Genomic DNA, 17,353 nt, shown 5'->3' with positions numbered 1-17,353 from the left:
GGTCTCCAGGGCAGCCTATTCTATGAGACGAGCTTATGGATTCTTGGGGCCAGGCCAGGACCCGTGGCCTGAGACTCCACACTTCTGTAGGAGAGCTGGTGTGTGTTCTCTATAGATTTGGAAGGGTTTGCCTTCTTCCTCTGGGAGGTTTCCGGTAGTGACTAAAGTAGAGCAAACTTCCCCCTGATGTGGCACAGTGAAGACATTCCTGTGGGTGGAAGAGGTGGGAATGCCGTTGGAGCGGTACTGTCTTTCTCCAACTAAAACAGGACTAGGAATGTGGTCTTGTGACCACTGGGGCTGTGACCTGGGCTGCTCTAGATGTGCTTCATCAGATGCTGTGATCCCAGGTTTTTCTAGTTCTTCTCTAACCAGCCTCGCTGTGACCCTGTCCGCTTTGGGAGGTGAGGGGTACCCCTGTGACAGGACATCTGTGTTGCTACTTTTGGTGGCCCTTTTGAAAGAGTTATGCAGCCACATGGGGGTGGGGAGAGGCCAGGAGCTCCCTCTGTCCCCAGCCTCCCCATTCTCTTTTTTGTGCTGGCCAGCAGCAGCAATTAGGCCTGTTCCTGGCCTGAGGCCTGGCAAGGCTGTCATTCATACCTGTGCCCCTTGCATGACAAAGACTTTGGGTGTATCATTTATTTGAAATAATATTCATACACGTTGTCACATGCCTACCTACACATGAACACATGCTTTATACAAAGCACAGCATATTACATCTATTTCAAAGGATAAACATTTTGGCTTCCCTGCTAATATACTTCTACCCTCCGCATTCTTTGCTGAGGCACACTCCAAGACCTGGCCCTACTTGAAGGAGTTCCTATGGCTGGGACAGACCATTGCCACCTGTGTGCAGGGTACATGCAGCCACAGAACAGGGCTCTGCACAAGATGTACTGTATTAGAATGGCTTCAGGATCGAGTTTCCTCATGTTTGCCTTCGTGAATGACCAGCAGGATGTTCAAAAGTCATTCAAAGTGACTCTTGAATACAGGGTCTCATGCCAGTAGCACCCCACATTTATAGACTGGTCTGGGGAGTTCTGTGGATAGCACACAGGTGTGTGAGTCAGCTTTGGTATGGCAGGGTCACCTTTGGGTAAGTCAGGTCTGGGAATTGAATGTGGGGTGACAAGCTGTGCCCTTGTCCTGTGTGATGTAGTAATGACTCAAGGCCGCCTCCGCCTCCGCCGCCACCTCAGGGTTTCTCTGTGTAGCCCTGGCTGTCCTGGAACTCGCTCTGTAGACCAAGCTGGCCCAGAACTCAGAGATTCCCCTGCCTCTGCCCCTGAGATTAAATGCATGTGCCACCACCGCCTGGCTTCAAGGGCTCTTTTCTTGTGCTGTCTCCTGGACTGGACAGCAAGGGTTTTGTAAGACGTTTGTATGCTTGTTCATCTGCTTTCTCTCATAATGGAACTGGACTTAAGCTGAGCCGAGAATGCATCCAGCAAGCTGATTGCTTACCTTTGCATCTTTTTATTTTATTTACTTTTTTAAGTCTTACAGGTTTATTGATCAAATTTGTTCTTTGATAATTTCACACATGTGTATAATACATACTGATTACTGTCTTCCCACCCTCCTATCTCTCCTCCACCTCCTCCACCTACTTTCCTTCCTGGACATTTCTTTCATTCCTATCAACAATCAGTTGTAGATGAGGGAAAGATTCACAGGGCTCTAACCCTTTCTGATGAACTTTTGGCTATTGACAGATTCTGGGAGGGGTAGAGTCATTGTCCTCACTTGTGCACCCACTGCTGAGCCTACCAGGTTCCAATAGATAGCTCCCAACCATGCTTATATAGATGGGCCCTGTTAACCTCAGATCACACACCAAAACTTTTCTGTTGTTGTTTGTTTGAAACCAAGTCTTCATATTGTAGCCTGGAATTCACTGTGCTGCTCAGGCTGGCTTAGAACTTGCTATGTAGCAGAGGATAACCTTGAACTCCCTATCCTCCTGCTTCCACCGTGTGTAAACCTTACTCTTTTTGAACAGTTGACAGTAATGTGCATGGACTTACTTCTTTTTCGAGACAGGGTTTCTCTGTGTAGTTTTGGTGCCTGTCCTGGAACTCCCTTTGTAGCCCAGGCTGGCCTCAAACTCACAGAGATCCGCTTGCCTCTGCCTCCCGAGTGCTGGAATTACAGGTGTGCACCACCACTGCCTGGCTGGACTTATTTCTTCTTCTTCTTTTTTTTTTTTTTGGTTTTTCGAGACAGGGTTTCTCTGTGTAGCTTTGCGCCTCTCCTGGAACTCACTTGGTAGCCCAGGCTGGCCTCGAACTCACAGAGATCCGCCTGGCTCTGCCTCCCGAGTGCTGGGATTAAAGGCGTGCGCCACCACCGCCCGACTGGACTTATTTCTTAACCTGTACATTTCAACCTTTTTGATGGCAAGACTTTTTTTTTTTTTAGAACTTTGTTGTTTTATTCAAATAGCATTTGCGGGGAAAATGCAGACAATTTTCTAGTTGTGTGAAATTATGATGGTATTGTGAGGTGAATGTCTTCATCTGGACTCATGGGTAGGGAGGTGGCCAGCAGCCCTCTCTTGTTGATCTGCAGTCTCTGGACTGCTCACTGCCCCTTCCACCCACCTCCCTATTACTTGACCTGGGAGTGGACACAGGGTTGTGTGGGTCCAAGTATCCATGCTGATGTACCCATGTCTTATCTTGCAGTCTACACCTTCTCCGTCAGCAGACCTGCTGGGTCTGGGGGCTGTTCCCCCTGCTCCTACAGGGCCCCCTCCCTCCTCTGGCGGGGGCTTACTAGTGGACGTGTTCTCAGACTCAGCTTCTGCAGTCGCACCTCTTGCACCCGGCTCCGAAGACAACTTTGCCAGGTAGCTCAGTTTCGGAGTACTGCCGGGGAGGCATGGTGGGAGCTAGACCTCGTGGGTGATTTTCTGCTTAGTCCCCAGCACCTAATGGGTACTATTAGAGAGGGGGCTGGTGTTCTTGCAGACAGAGAGCATATGAGTGGCTGTGCTTTGCTTTGGAATCTGATGGTACCTTTACTGTTTCTTTTCTTTGAGACATTTGATAAAAACTCTGAGCTTGTTTCTTCTTCCCACTTATTCCCCAGCCCCGCCCCATGTACCTTGTGCTTCCAGCTCTGTCAAGTTGTATTTTTTGTCTTCCTCTGGCGTAGTCCCTTTATAAGGAAATCCCCTTCAGCTCTGTGCATAGATAGCTGCCTTCTCACCATAGCCTCAGGCTGCCTGGCTCTCTCTTGCTGACTCCATGTATGTCTTCCACTTACATGGCCTTTGTCCAGCTACTTGCTCTGTTTCCCACTTGGAAAGGTTTGGGATCACTTTCCTTCTTGTTGGATGGTTTTGCCGGCTTCCCTGCTGCTACTTACCCTGCTTGTGTCCTGGTTCATGGCTGATGTGGGGCTCCTCACTTTACCTCCAGTGGCAGTGGCTTTTGTCTGGGGAGATTAGAACACATCATAGGATGGCCTTTGTTTCCTGCTGGAGATGATACCAGGATTCTTGTGGTTTCAGAGTTTTCGTTTCCTTGTATTCATTTTGCACACGATCCTTCCTTCCTGTTAGGAAATGTGTGTTTGGAGTGTGTGTTGGAGCAGGCTGTGAACAGACCTCTGATGGCTTGAGAGTTGCTGAGCTTGGTATTTGACATCTGGAAAACTCAGCTTCCCCGACCCTTGTTGAAGAGGCAGCGTGGGGTCCAGCCATGTCCCCTAGTGTTGACAGGGTCCGTATCCAGAGTGCCTTAGCCTTGCTTTGTTGTCGTCGCTCCATGGCAGCCATGGGCCCTGGGTCCCTGGGTCCCTGGTGTCCTGTGGTGATGGCCGTGGGGAATGGAAGTGATAGTTGTTTGCAGACTTGAGTCTTCCTCTGTTGGTGTAAGCTTCTGGTATGTGCTCCCAGCTCCAGGAGGTCATGCACCTTTATTTTTTCCTTACCCTGACCTGCTGGTCTGGTCCTTGATCCCATCTCTTAAGGTTCTATGGCAGTTTTTCAGGACCTGTGCAGGGATTTGCCTGTCTTGGTTTTGATGTGGCCACACAGGGTTACCACATGATGTTTATTTGGTGCATTGTGGAAGGACCTGTTGCTTTGGGCAGTGCAGCAGGCATGAGGGAGGTTGCATCCTCCGTAAGCCTGACATGACTATTCACCTGTGTTCCCTTAGGTCAAGTGCAGTTGAAGTGACCTTTTGGAAATAGTCAGCCATACATGGATGGCAGGGCTTCTTTATCATTTGGATGACAGGTTGATAACCCAGATCCAAGTGTGTGAGCCCCCTAACCTCTGCTCAGGCTCCTTGAGTAACATTCAAGCTGGGCCTGGGTAGAGTGCTGGCCTAGGATGGCGGGCCTTATGCTAGTGTTTGGAGCCTTAGGCCAGGCTTATGGCCTACGAGGGAACATCCTATGAGGGAACAGTCATTCTCATGTGCATTGTTATAGATTCTCAGAAGTGTTTGGAAAATGGCTTCTTATACTGAATAGACAGTGTTTTATTTTGAGACATCTCACTGTATCCAGAGCTGGGCAGACAGCTGTTGGTTGTGGCCTAGATGACTTGGAAGAGCTGGTGACATTTGGGCCTTTGGTGTGTTCAGAGGGGACTCTTTTTCCATTGCTCTTGTGGCATAGTACAGAGTGGGACCAGGAGAGCCCTTCTGCCCCGAGTGCCCCGGCACAATGTGATGGCTTCACTGCAAAGAAACAGCTCTTACATACCCTAGAGACAAGTGTGGGAAAGTTGGTTGAGTTGATTGATCTAGGGCAGAGGTCACTCACCTTGGTCCCTGAGTCTACTCAGGTGTGCATTGAGACGCCCCCAAATACTTTAAGCCCTTTCTGAAACAAATTTTATTTCCTGTGGGTGGCTCTAAGTAATGCTTCACTATCCTTTTCTCCTAGGTTTGTTTGTAAAAATAATGGTGTTTTGTTTGAAAACCAGCTGCTTCAAATTGGACTTAAGTCTGAATTTCGGCAGAATTTAGGTATGTATTTTCCTTAATGAAAATTTCTTTAGAAATTATTGGAAATGGCCAAGCATGGTGTCACACATCTGTGATCACAGCATTTGGAGGCAGAGACAGGAGAATTGTGCGTTTGAGAGCACTCTGGGCTATATAGCACGTTCCAGGAAAGCAAAGGTTATTTAGCAAGATCTCCCCCGAAACAAAACAAAATTTTTTTAAAGGCAGGTATGTTGCTTACATCTCTAGTTCTAGCACTTGGTAGACTGAGGCAGTGGGATTGTCATATGTTCCACGCCAGCCTTGGCAATGTGTAAGATCCTGTCTTAAAGAAAAAATAAAAAAATTTTAAAAAAGGAGACAAAAAACAAACAAAAAACCCCAAAAGGAATTAGGGGGAAATTATGTAATGAGAAATGTTTGTAATTTATACACTGACAGGTAACATGGAAAATTGGATGGTGGGGATGGCTATGCATTACTAAGCCATTGCACCTAGCAGGACTTAAGTTATATGTACTTTATCACGATTAAAAAGGGAGGGGTTTTCTTGAGTCCTGAAAGAAAACATTTTGCCCATCAAACTGTTGGAGTTGCTACTAAGATGGGTTTGCTGTCTGTGAAAAGGGAGTAGGAATGTGGAAGATTAAGAACAGCATACCTGTCCTGCAGGAGCTGTGGGATGCTGGGCACCAGTCGTATTCCTCTGAGAGATGCCAAGTTGATGAGAATGCCCCCCTGTGCCTGGTGATTTCACCAGGTTTGGTTGAGGAGGGAAGTTAAACTGCTCTCTTTTCCAGAACTTTTGGTGTTTGGTTTCTTTTCTGAACCCTAAGGGTATAAGTGTCAACACAGGGTCTGGCCCATAGGTACAGGGAGCATGTCCTGATTGGTCACTGGAGGGGGCATGGCAAGTTTGAAGGACGGTCCTGGCTGTTAGTATCACCAAGTGGGTCAGCTGGTAGACACCAGTGGAAGATATCTGGGTAGGTCTAGGTGGCTTCAACACAGGGCAGGCTGGTCCTCCGAAGGCTCTGGGTGTCCTATTTGTGCCATTCAACCTCCTGACCTGGTGTCTGTGGTTCTGGTTCTAGTTTACAGAAATGTGGCTTTCACCCTTGAGTAACTACGTAAGAAGGAGGCCCTAGGGCAGGTGTGAGAGGAAGAAACCTCCTATTCCCCCATTTCTAATCTTACCATGCTAATTTTTTTTTTTTTTTAAAATTTGGCTTTAGTTTTGTGTTTGAAATAGGTTCTCATGTAGCCCAGGCTGTCCTCAAATGTACTATGTATCTGAGGCTGGCCTTGAACTCCTGATCTTCCTGCTTCTACCTCTCAAGTGCTGGGATGAAAGGCGAATGCTATTGTGCCTGACTGCCGTGCTACTTTTAAACTAGAAGCTTGGTATGATGGCTCATGTGTATAATCCTAGCATTTGGAAGGTTGAGACAGGAGGATTGTCATGAGTTCAGGGCCAGCCAGAGATACATAGGGAATTCTAGGCTAGCGTAAGCTACATACTGAGACCAAACAATTGTTTGGTTAACCAAAAATTTAGAAAAAAAAAGTTGTTTTTAATTTTAGCAATCGTCATAGCTCACAATAAATACATTCAACTGGGAATTGCAGGGGCTACTTTTGACTGACTATTCATGGTAAGTGTGACATATTGTATATAAAATAAACTATCTCTGTTTCCTCTTAGGCCGGATGTTCATATTTTATGGTAACAAGACCTCCACGCAGTTCCTAAACTTCACTCCAACGCTAATCTGTGCTGATGACCTTCAGGCTAATATCCTTGATTATCTCTAGGCTCCCGGACAGCAGACAACAATTGGGGTTAGAGGAAGCTTTAAGGGGGGGCTGCTCCTGTTCATATGGCAGTGTTTTCCATGGCTTAGTAAAATCAGGGGCCTTCACTTTGAGTTGACCTGATGGTGCATCAGACACCACCCACACAGCTGTCCCTTTCATCTGGTTATGTGAGTCACTCTCTTTCTTATTTTGCTCTCCTGTGGATATCATTTGCCCTTTACCCTGTGAAGTCCCCCAAAAGGAGCTGTGGCCGAAGGCAGAGTGAGTCTATGGTAACTAGCCAGTATGGAGCATCTCCTGCCTGCTGGGCTTATGTGTGCTTTGGCACATATTTTGCTCAAGCAGAGGATGGCTCTATGTGGCCACTAGGAACGGTGAGGAATGTTGGATGGCTTCAGCTGAGCGCCTGTGAGAGAGGGACAGCTGGGGTCTGCTGCAGTGTGCAGAGTAGGGTTCACAACAACCGGGGATGCATGCCTTGGGCTCACCTCATAGTATGTAGTAGACCTGTGTTCATTTGGAGATGATATATTTAAATATAGAACCATTTGGAAACAAGTCAGAAACAGTGGTGTGGTGTTTAGGCATGTGGCTCAGTGGTAGAATGCATAAGCAAGAACCAGCTCATGCTGGTTCCATCTCCAGCATTTCCCTACTATACACACAAAAGGACTGATGCATGTAGAACTACCGTCTGTGTGTCTCCTTCTCCTGGGCTCCAAGGAGTTATGAGCTGTGGATACAGGTTGCCATGCAGAATGCACAGGGAAGCAGAAACTGCCCAGGTCGAGCTATGGTTGCATAGATCCTAGATGCAAGGGTGTTACAGTGAACTTAGAGGCTCCTGTTCAGATGTTTCAGTCTCTGGCTTGCATAAGTGCAGAGCTACACTGATCTGTAAAGCTGTGTGCCTTTGAGTTAGTAGGCATGGTTTCTGCTGAGCACAGCGGGAGTCATCACAGAGTTCCAGAGCTTAGTTCTGCAGTGCCAAGGCCAGTATGCTGCTAGTGTACAACTTCTAAGGTCTTTTAGAGAAAGGGAATAGCCAGATACATATGACTGTGGGTGGTCCGGGCCAGTGGGATATGTTGAATGGTGGAAGGACAGGTTGGCAAAGTGATGTGTAGGGGACCCCGCTGCTGTCCGTTGTGGGTGGCTGTGCTGGGCCCGTTCTCCCTGCCTGCTTGGACTCCTTAATGTTCTCACATCTGAACCTGCAGACCAAGCCTGTGGACCCAACTGTGGATGGGGGCGCACAGGTGCAACAGGTGGTCAACATTGAGTGTGTATCTGATTTCACAGAGGCACCTGTTCTCAACATCCAGTTCAGGTGAGGGGTGTGTGCCTCTTGTGTCCTTTCCCAACCTGTGTGCTCCTCAAGGGAGTTCATTAGTTACTGCTGTGCCACTGTGCATGCCTGCAGAGTACTGCCAGACCTGGAGCTTCCAGAGTATAGGAGCAAGTGGAGAGGGAGCTGGTTTCTGTGACCATGACGTGGTACCCATGGGGTTGAGTCTCCTGTGTGGTCTGCAGGCTAGGCTATTTCTGAACCAGATGATTTTGTGGTGAGAAATGGAAGGTCCTGCTTCTGGGAGGCAGAGAGCCAGGCTCTCTGTGCTGCCTGCTGAAGCTGGCTTTAAAGGCCATCTTGAGGGATAATAGTAGCTGGTTTGGAGCTAGACTTCTGGGTCATAGCATGTAGCCTTCTTTTTAGTCATTACAGTGGTTCCTTGTTGGGGAGCTACAAGGCTAATTGATTTGGTAGTCTACTTGGGCCTGTCCTGGGTCTTCATTTGCCAAAGGAGTAGGACTGAAAGGAACTGGTCCTCTGACACTTGGCACAAAGCAGTTGCTTGGTCCCTTGCTCACCTGTGAATGGTGTAGATATGGACTGCAGCAGGAGGGATGGATGGAGAATGTGGCTTAGCCCCTCCAGGAATACTGCTGGTATGTAATCTTTGTGGCTATTATTGAGATGGGTGGCCACATGGCTCTTCTCTAAGTGCTGAAGACTCAATTAACTGGAACATTTTAGCCAAGCATTTGTTCTCCATAACATGACTCTATTGTTACAGGTATGGTGGGACCTTCCAGAATGTGTCTGTTAAGCTGCCCATTACACTCAACAAATTTTTCCAGCCCACAGAAATGGCTTCTCAGGATTTCTTTCAACGTTGGAAGCAGTTGAGCAAGTGAGAGGGCTGTACTATGGGTGGAGAAGGGAATTGGGGGGGCTGTCCCTGGACAGGATGCTCAATGGGTCTCAGCATGGCTTTTAGTACTAACATGCTGTTTTTTATAGCCCACAGCAAGAAGTGCAGAATATCTTCAAAGCAAAGCATCCGATGGACACAGAGATCACTAAAGCAAAGGTAAAGGGTGTATGGTGATGTAGCTGAGGCAGATGTTGTTACCAGTGCATCCTGACCTGCCTCTTCACTCTTGTACAGATTATAGGATTTGGTTCTGCACTCCTTGAGGAAGTTGATCCAAATCCTGCAAATTTTGTGGGTGCTGGCATAATACATACCAAAACCACCCAGATCGGCTGCTTGCTGCGCCTGGAGCCAAATCTGCAAGCTCAGGTGAGGTCTCCACAGTAGGAGGATGGATATGATTGTGTTGCTTTTTATTTTGGTGAGGTTTATTTATAGAGACACGCAGATTCTAAGTGTTGGTGGTCATGGTGATGGTGCAGACACTTAGACAGCTACTGGCCATCAGAGCACATGGATTCCCCTCTCCTCACAGAAGGCCTGGTGTGCCACCACATGCCCATGTAGCAGCCTAGCCTGAGCTGTGTGTGCGCAGCTTTCCTGGTGTTGTCTTGTTCTGCCTCCTGTGAGTGGCACGCATTCTGTTTGCCTCAGCAGTGCTCCTCTGGAGACTCCAGCCTGTGTGTTCCGTTGTTTGTGGATGCTTGTTTTCCCAACACTGGGGTGCTTTTGGGGGTGTAGTGGTCAGCTCAAAGGTCATGCATAGTTAACTTGATGAGAAGCTCTCAAACTGGTTGTGTATGGTGGTGCATGCCTGTAATCTCAGTACTCAGGAAGAGAAGGCAGCAGGAGTACCAGTTCAAGGCCAGCCTGGGCCACACAGTAAGACTGTGTCTCAAAATACAAAAGAGAGAGCTTTCCAGAGTGACTGGCTGACCCCCACCTCCGCTAACAGCCACTCTCCCTTGCTGCAAACATTTGCTTTTATTAGACTTTTCTATTTTGACTGGTGAAACAGTGGTGCGTCGGGAGGGGCTGCTGCGAATAGTGAGGCCTGGACCACAAAAGTACCTGCTAAGAACCTGGGGCTCAGTGCCCGCTCACCTGCTGCTGGTCTCTGTTTCAGATGTACCGACTCACGCTGCGTACCAGCAAAGACACCGTCTCTCAGAGACTATGTGAATTGCTGTCGGAACAGTTCTAATCCACAGGCCAGAAGATCAGGCTCTTTGTTTGTGCGTCTCTCTTGTCTCTACCGTTGTCTTTGTACCACACTGCAGATAAACACCCCTTGTCTGAAAAACTGCCGCTCAAGGCACCTCCAGCCCTACACCTACAGCCAGCCCCTTGGGTGTGGAGAGAATACAGGACACAGTTTGAGAAGGGCTGCAGCAGGCCTGCCCCGTCAAAGAAGGGTGCCTGGGCCTGGAAAATCAAGACAGCCCTGTGGTTCAACCTACAAATTAAAGGGAAATTAGAAGTTTGAACGAAAGTGGAAATTTTGTTCAAATTTTATTAAAATGCCACTGACTCATTCTCAGAATCCAGAAACAGCGCCATGTGCTTATAGGGTTAACACAGGATGTGTGGCCCTGCAGGACGTTTACAACAGTGGCTTAGAAGTGTGTGGCCTCATGGGTTGAACAGTTGATGGGGTTTGCTATAGCACTACTGATGGTGCCGAAGTGCTTGTGTTTATGACTGTTGGCAAACTCCATGCCCCACTCCCGGCAGGGTCCTGTGCCTAGCATACCAATGTTCTTGAAGGGACAGTTGAAACATTTCACCACATAGTTGAGACCTTAGGTTTGCAGCATGGTGGGTAGAGGGGTTCCTATTGACTTTGGAAGACATGGACATCACCCATCTTTTGTTTTTAATGAATGTACTGTCTCTGTGGTACATTCTGGGGACTTGAAGGTTAATGGGTCAGGTGGTGAAGTAATAATTCATAAGGTGTGCTTCTCTCCAGAGGGTCTTAGTTGGTGCCCCAGTATTGCATTCTCACTTCTGTGAAGCCCTTGTGGTTGGGTGGAAAGGGAGACCTGAGTGTGGTAATGGAGGGAGAGGCTGGGGTGAGAATGGCAACCCAGGCAGGTGCTGTGCTAAGGATGCACTGGACTGCCTAGCTTGAGCACTGGCAGCTCAATTGTTAGTTAACCTCTTGTGAGCATTGCACTGTATGTGCAGCCCATCAGGGGTGAGCATAGACCATATCAGAAGCCTTGGGAGCCCAGGCTGGGACCCTGCACTCTGCCTTGAGATGATGCCCAGGATTGCCACAGACTCAGCTGTACAGGTTTATCTGTACTTACACAGCAGTGTTGATGACCCTTGCTCACTAGAGCACTCGGTATGGTCACATATGCATGAGGTTTTTTGCCTCAGCCTTAGGCTGCCAGCCTGCCATGGTGGGTTTGAGGACAGTGGCAGGGCTCCTATCCCACTCAAGCTCCTGCAGCCCCGCTCTGTACAGCCCAGGCAGTTAGTTTCAGAACAACCAATACCTGCTGTGCTGACCCCTTGTGTTCCATGAAGCCCTTGGTCTGGCTGTCATGTGTTGTGATCCACACTTGCCATGGCACAGGCTTGTGTTGCAGAAGAATGATCTGGCTGTGGCCACAGTGAGCCTCTGGAGTTCTCTTGCTCCAGTAGCTGGACAGTGTGGCTCTCCATTATGTGCAATTCATGCACTACTGCAAGGACCATGTGGATAGCTCAACATGTGTGGCTGTGGCTTATGTACCATGTGCTATCCAGTGGTGGTGTCTAGATCAGTAATGCCCCAGCACATGGAAGCTGCTGGGGCACAGGCCTGCCCTCTGTGACTCCTGGGCCTTCATCAGTACAGTGTGCTTGTTCTCAGAGATTAAAAAAAAATAAATGCTAGGACAGGAAACTGGAACATGTGTGTGATCTTTGTGGGGAGTGTCCTATACTGCCCTTAGTCTGTGCCCTGTGGAATTGAGTACTCCTCTCCTCTGCCCCAGTCTGGGGCTGCACATGAGAGATGGTCCATGTCTGGGGAGCCTGGAAGATAATGGGTTTCCCCACAGAATCCCAGATGGGTGCAGCTCAAGACCAGGGCTGGTGGTCTTTCTGTCTTAGTCCCACATGGACCTGGACAGTCCCAGGTCCTAGTGGCCTGGCCTGTGCAGGTGTTTGTGATATCATGCTCAGGATTCTGGAAGACAACAGCAACATGTACACACCAGGTTCTGCCTTGAAAAGAACCAGTTTATTTGCAATCTACTGACTGGTTGGGTGATGGCCTCCTGCCCAGTGGGTACCAATGCCTTTTGCTTCTCCCTGCCTCTGGGGAGAACTCCTTTCCTTGTGCCTCTTTGGTGTTTACCCTGCTGCCTGTCCCTACCCAAGGCTCATACCCCTGCATCTTCTTGTTATTCCCCATGTCTCCCCAGATGCCCTGCCCAGTCTTCCCAGCATCTGCTTTGGGTGTTCTGATTTCTTGGGTAGCCTCTTATAGCCAGAGGCTGGGAGGTGCTATACAGGTGGACAGGAAATTCCCAGGGCATCAAGGTTGAAGAGATGTTGGTAGTTCATTTCCACTGAAGGCCTGTTTTGCTTGGTCAAGGTCCGCAGGAGGTAGGTGGTAGGAGGCTTTGCGTGACAGCTGTTGCTCTGTTTCTCTGCTGTCTCAGGATGAGCCTTGTCCAAGGTCTCCTTGAGGCCATGCCCATGGCCAGTAAGGGGATTGATGGTTACAGGTGTTAGGGAAGTATCAGGAATGGCTGTGTGTGTGTGTGTGTGTGTGTTCCCTTGTGCTCAAGAAACCACTTGGCTGTTGTTTAGTCCTTGCATTGCAGGGGGCTACATACACAGCTGCTGAACACTTGGAGGGTGAGTGTGAGCTGCTGACCTGGTGCATTGGGATCGGGGCAGGGCAGGGAGAGTCGCTTCTCGTAGGTGCTAAGGGGCTGGCAGCAGCCACAGCGGGTCTCCAACTGCAAGGTGTCCGTATTGAGACTGCCAAGAAGCAGAGACCAGCAGGGTCAGGATTGAGCCTCTCCTCCTAGGCCAGTTCCAAAGTAGAATGGATACTAGCTGATTTGTAGGCCAGGCCCTCAAGAACCAGCGTCTGCTCACAGGCAAGGAAAGTGTGGCCAGAGTGCACTGCCTAGACCAGTGGTTCTCAACCTTACTAATGCTGCAACCCTTTGATATAGTTCCCTGTGTTGTGGCAACGCTCAACCATAAAATTATTTTCACATACTTTATAACTAATTTTGCTATTGTTATTAATCATAAGTAAATATTTGTGTTTTCTGATGATCTTAGGTGACTCTGTGAAAGGGTCATTTGATCCCCCCCCAAGGGTAGTGACCCACAGGTTGAGAACCACTGGTATAGACCTATGTTGGTCAGAGTAGGTGTGGGAAACACTGAGAGCCCAGCTCCTAGGAGGGTTCTGGTCCCTGCAGAAAGGAGGGTGTTTACCAACAACTCACCTGACAGAGGAGGCGCAGAAACCCTGGCAACGAGTTAGAGTCACGTTTGCCACGCAGCCCTGGTAGATAATCTGTTGCTCCTCTTCCTGCAAGCTGCAGGCTCCTGGAGATGGAGATGGAGGCCCAAGAGCAGGTCTCAGTCACTTCTAGTCTCCACCCCCCCCCCCCCAGCTCTCTCCTCTTTGTAGCTCCTTATCCCTCCAGTATTCAAGGCTTTCTGAAAGAATCTGGCAATGAGCCAGGCCCAGGTAGATCTGAGTCAGTCCCCAGTAGTCCTCAGTAAAGATGTCTTATGTCTGTTGGATATAGGACATGCTAAGGGCCAAAGGAGGGTGTTGAAGAATGTCCATGTTCCTCACAAAAGAACACACAGGATCTGAGAATAAGCATTCATTGTGCCACCTGGGTTAAGGAAGAGCAGAGAAAACCTTTTGCTCTGGGCTTCTGGAAAGGTTTCAGAGGCCACGGCAGCCAGTGACAAGTGGTGGTGGTGTTGCCTCATCAGGCAGGCAGACTGTTGACCTTAGGAACTGCCAGTGTGGGCAGTGTGTGTTGGTGGACACCTGCATATGTAGGAAGTCTGGGAGTTCAAGAAGAGGCTGGGTTACAAACTGCCCATGTGGTACTTAGATTAAAAAGTTAAAAATTGGGGTTGGAGGCCGGGCGGTGGTGTCGCACACCCTTAATCCCAGCACTCGGGAGGCAGAGGCAGGCAGATCTCTCTGAGTTTGAGGCCAGCCTGGTCTACAGAATGAGATCCAGGACAGGCGCCAAAACTATACAGAGAAACTCTGTCTCAAAATAAATAAATAAATAAAATACAATAAAAATTGGGGTTGGGTTTAATTTAATCCCAGTCCTTGGGAGACAGAAGCAGGTGGATCTCTCTGAGTTTGAGGCCAGCCAGAGAAACCGTGTCTTGAAAAACAAAACAAAACTAAAAGTTGGGGGCAGGTAAGATGGTTCAACAGGTCCCTAGAATTCACATGATGAAAGGATGGGTTCCTGCAAGTTTCCACACAGCACACACGTAGTTTAAGTTCAAAAATCATTTGTGGGTGACAGATAGGCTCCGTATATCATCTCTCTCTTGTGCTCGAGTTTATTCCTGCCCTGCTTCTCTAAGAGGTTTGGGGAGGGTCTGGTGGCCTTCTGTTCTCTCTCCTACTTCCTGAGGCCATTTTCTTGGGAAACAGCCTGAACGTAAAGTGACAATATGTAACCGTAAGACAAGAACTGATTGCTGCTCTGTGAGGGCTTCCTGCATAAGGGAGGCCTAGAGCATGTATGGGGAGCCTGGCCCCAAGGTGGGTGTCTTGAGAGGAACACTCAAATCAGGGGTGTCCTAGGAGTATGTGTTGAACTCATGTTCCTGTGCAGGCTGACACTGTGTAGGGATCACTGCCCTGTGGGGAGCCCTGGTCGTTGTTGGGGAGGAGAGCTAGTGGAAACCATGGGCAGCAAGAATTGTACATACTGGTTTTCAGGCCTTGCTTGGCCTCTATCCCCACCTCTGCCTCCTGCATGTCACCTGGGATGAGCCGTGCCTGGACTAGGCTGTAATTTCCTTCAGCACTGAGGTAGAATATGTGCCTAAACTCAGGGCAGAGCCAGATCTCACATGCTAGCTTCCCAAGGGGCAGGTGTGGAGGGCCGCTTAGACAAGTTAGGACCAAGGGAGGCACATGGGCCTGAAATGTAAGGGGATCAAGTCTCTAATTCAGCCAGACTGGGAGAACACAGACTAGTGTTCCTGAGAGGTGAAGAGAAAGGAGCTTGCTCTTAGATTCAGAAATGCCCCAAAGAAGCTCCAGGACCAGGCCTTCATGAAGGCACCAAGGGACAATGAGAGGAAAACACTAAACAGCAGACCACACTCTGTGAAGAATTCTGTGGAGTAAACAGTTGGAACCTAAGCAGCCTAGGGAACAAGGACCCAGCCAATGGCACCACTTACCAGGATCGATGGGTGGAGAGGAGACGGAGGAGTCCGGATTGGAGAGTGACACTGGGGTGGACAGTGAGGAACTTCCCGTGGGAGTAGCAGGACTGCTCGGGAACACAGGTGTAGGCAGTGCGCTGGTACCAGGCCTAGTGGTGTGGTTGGTGTCTGGGGAACTTGGGAAGACTGTCATGCCCAAGGTTGAAGACAGTAGCCCTGATGTAGAGGCTTGGGTAGTAAGGGAGGTAAACTGGGAGGTGGTGGACTTTGAGGAGAATGAAGAAAAGGTGGGCACATGAGATGTAGTCTTGGAAGTGGATAGAAGGCCACTGCTGGAGGTTGGCTGACTAGATGGGGTGGGAGTCATGTGGATGGTGGGGAGAGCAGAGGAAGGAATGGATGAGGTGACAACGGGGGAAACAGAGGAATTAACAGGAGTAGAGGCAGCAGTTGGAGACACAAAGGCAGAAACAGATGAAGGATGAGATGATGTGGGTTTAGTAAGCAATGGGGAATGGGACACTGAGCTGGGAGTAGAAGTATACTGTAGAGTAGAACCTGCAGAACTTGAAGCAGGTGTGAGAGGGAATGTCATGGAAGAAGATGGGAAAGATGTTGAAGAATGAAAAGATGTAGTGGTACCAGAGTGGGGCAGGAAGGAGGTGGATGATGTTACAGATGGGGAATGTGGGACATTAGTGAGAGAAACCAAAGTGGATGGAAAACTTGTTGGGACAGAAGAGGCAGTTGGTAGGGATGGGAAGGAAGGGGAAACAGTAGAGCTGTGGGGCAATGAGGATGGATTGAACTCCGAGGGAGAAGTTTTTGCTGTTGTGAATGAAGAGTAAACTTGGGTAATGGCAGTTGTAGTGGAAGTGATAGATGGTGCTGTATTGAGGGAACTTGTACCCTTCATTGGGGTAGTTGGAAGAATGGTGCTCAATGGTATAGATGTGGAAGCTGATGATGATGTGTGTTCAAGAGTTTGGGTGGTAGGTATCCCAGGAGTTCGTGTTACGGGGGAGGTTGAAAAAACTGAAAGTGGTGTGGACAAAGAGGTCTGAGGACCCGATGGTGTTGGATAGGTGATGGTGGTGTGCATGGATGTTCCTAAAGGGGAACCAGTGTTACTTGCTGTGCTGGAGACAGAGAGAGTAGGAGCTAAGTATGTAGTGTGTGGAGTATGGGGACTGCTAGATGTGTCAGAGGAGGTATAGACTGGCACAGTACCAGTTACACTCATGGTGGGTTTAGCTGATATGCTTGTAGCTGAAACTGATGGGGATGGATGGGCAGTCATGGAAGAAGTTTCTGAGATGTGGGAAGGAGAGGTCCTGTCTGTGGAGAATGAGCTTTGAGCTTGTGTGGTGGCACTGGTTGTGAGAATGACAGGAACTGATGTTTGTGGAGGGCTTGTGCCTTCCATTGTGGTAGGAAGAACAGTTCCTGGTGTCATGGAAGTGGAGGCTGATGATAATGTGTGTTGACTGGTTTGGGTGCTGGTTCTCATTGAATTTGATGTCACAGAGGCGGTTGAAAATAATGGCAGTGGTGTGGATGAGGTCTGAGGAGCTGATGGGGTTGGTAAGTTGGAGGTGGTGTGTATGGATGTTTCTGAGGGGGGACCTGTGGTGTGTACTGGGCTGGAGACAGCAACAGTGGTTGAAGGGTGTGTGGTGTGTGGACCATGAGGACTGCTGGGTGTACCTGAGGTGGTGTGGACCACAGGAGTACCAGTTACACCCATAGTGGACATAGTTGATGTGGTTGTTGCAGGAACTGGTGTGGATGGATGGGCAGTCATGGAAGAAGTTTGTGAGATGTGGGAAGGAGAGGTCTTGCTTGTGGAGAATGAGTTTTGAGCTTGTGTGGTGGCACTGGTTGTGAGAATGACAGGAATTGATGTTTGTGGAGGGCTTGTGCCTTCCA

General features: G+C 49.0%; 2 protein-coding genes across 3 annotated transcripts in view; one reads left to right on the top strand and one right to left on the bottom strand.

Moving 5' to 3' along the window:
* The window catches only part of Ap2a2 (adaptor related protein complex 2 subunit alpha 2), a 72,297-nt gene extending 60,379 nt beyond the window's left edge, over nucleotides 1-11,918 (top strand). For both annotated transcript variants that reach the window (XM_059264408.1, XM_059264399.1), the window contains exons 15-22: nucleotides 2,700-2,863; nucleotides 4,918-5,000; nucleotides 6,685-6,776; nucleotides 8,006-8,127; nucleotides 8,873-8,989; nucleotides 9,100-9,169; nucleotides 9,248-9,382; nucleotides 10,140-11,918. In XM_059264408.1, the coding sequence (XP_059120391.1) occupies nucleotides 2,700-2,863; nucleotides 4,918-5,000; nucleotides 6,685-6,776; nucleotides 8,006-8,127; nucleotides 8,873-8,989; nucleotides 9,100-9,169; nucleotides 9,248-9,382; nucleotides 10,140-10,217 (861 nt within the window). In that variant the 3' untranslated portion in view covers nucleotides 10,218-11,918. The remainder of the gene's footprint in view (nucleotides 1-2,699; nucleotides 2,864-4,917; nucleotides 5,001-6,684; nucleotides 6,777-8,005; nucleotides 8,128-8,872; nucleotides 8,990-9,099; nucleotides 9,170-9,247; nucleotides 9,383-10,139) is intronic.
* Nucleotides 10,630-17,353, bottom strand: part of Muc6 (mucin 6, oligomeric mucus/gel-forming) — a 30,860-nt gene continuing 24,136 nt past the window's right edge. The window contains exons 32-35 of the mRNA XM_059255261.1: nucleotides 15,440-15,573; nucleotides 13,483-13,585; nucleotides 12,894-12,978; nucleotides 10,630-10,814 (exon numbers count right to left, since the gene is read on the bottom strand). Of these exons, the coding sequence (XP_059111244.1) occupies nucleotides 10,630-10,814; nucleotides 12,894-12,978; nucleotides 13,483-13,585; nucleotides 15,440-15,573 (507 nt within the window). The remainder of the gene's footprint in view (nucleotides 10,815-12,893; nucleotides 12,979-13,482; nucleotides 13,586-15,439; nucleotides 15,574-17,353) is intronic.

The sequence above is a fragment of the Peromyscus eremicus genome, chromosome 1 (assembly GCF_949786415.1).
Source record: "Peromyscus eremicus chromosome 1, PerEre_H2_v1, whole genome shotgun sequence".
NCBI classification, from domain to species: Eukaryota; Metazoa; Chordata; class Mammalia; order Rodentia; family Cricetidae; genus Peromyscus; species Peromyscus eremicus.
This window is presented reverse-complemented; position numbering and strand designations above follow the sequence as displayed.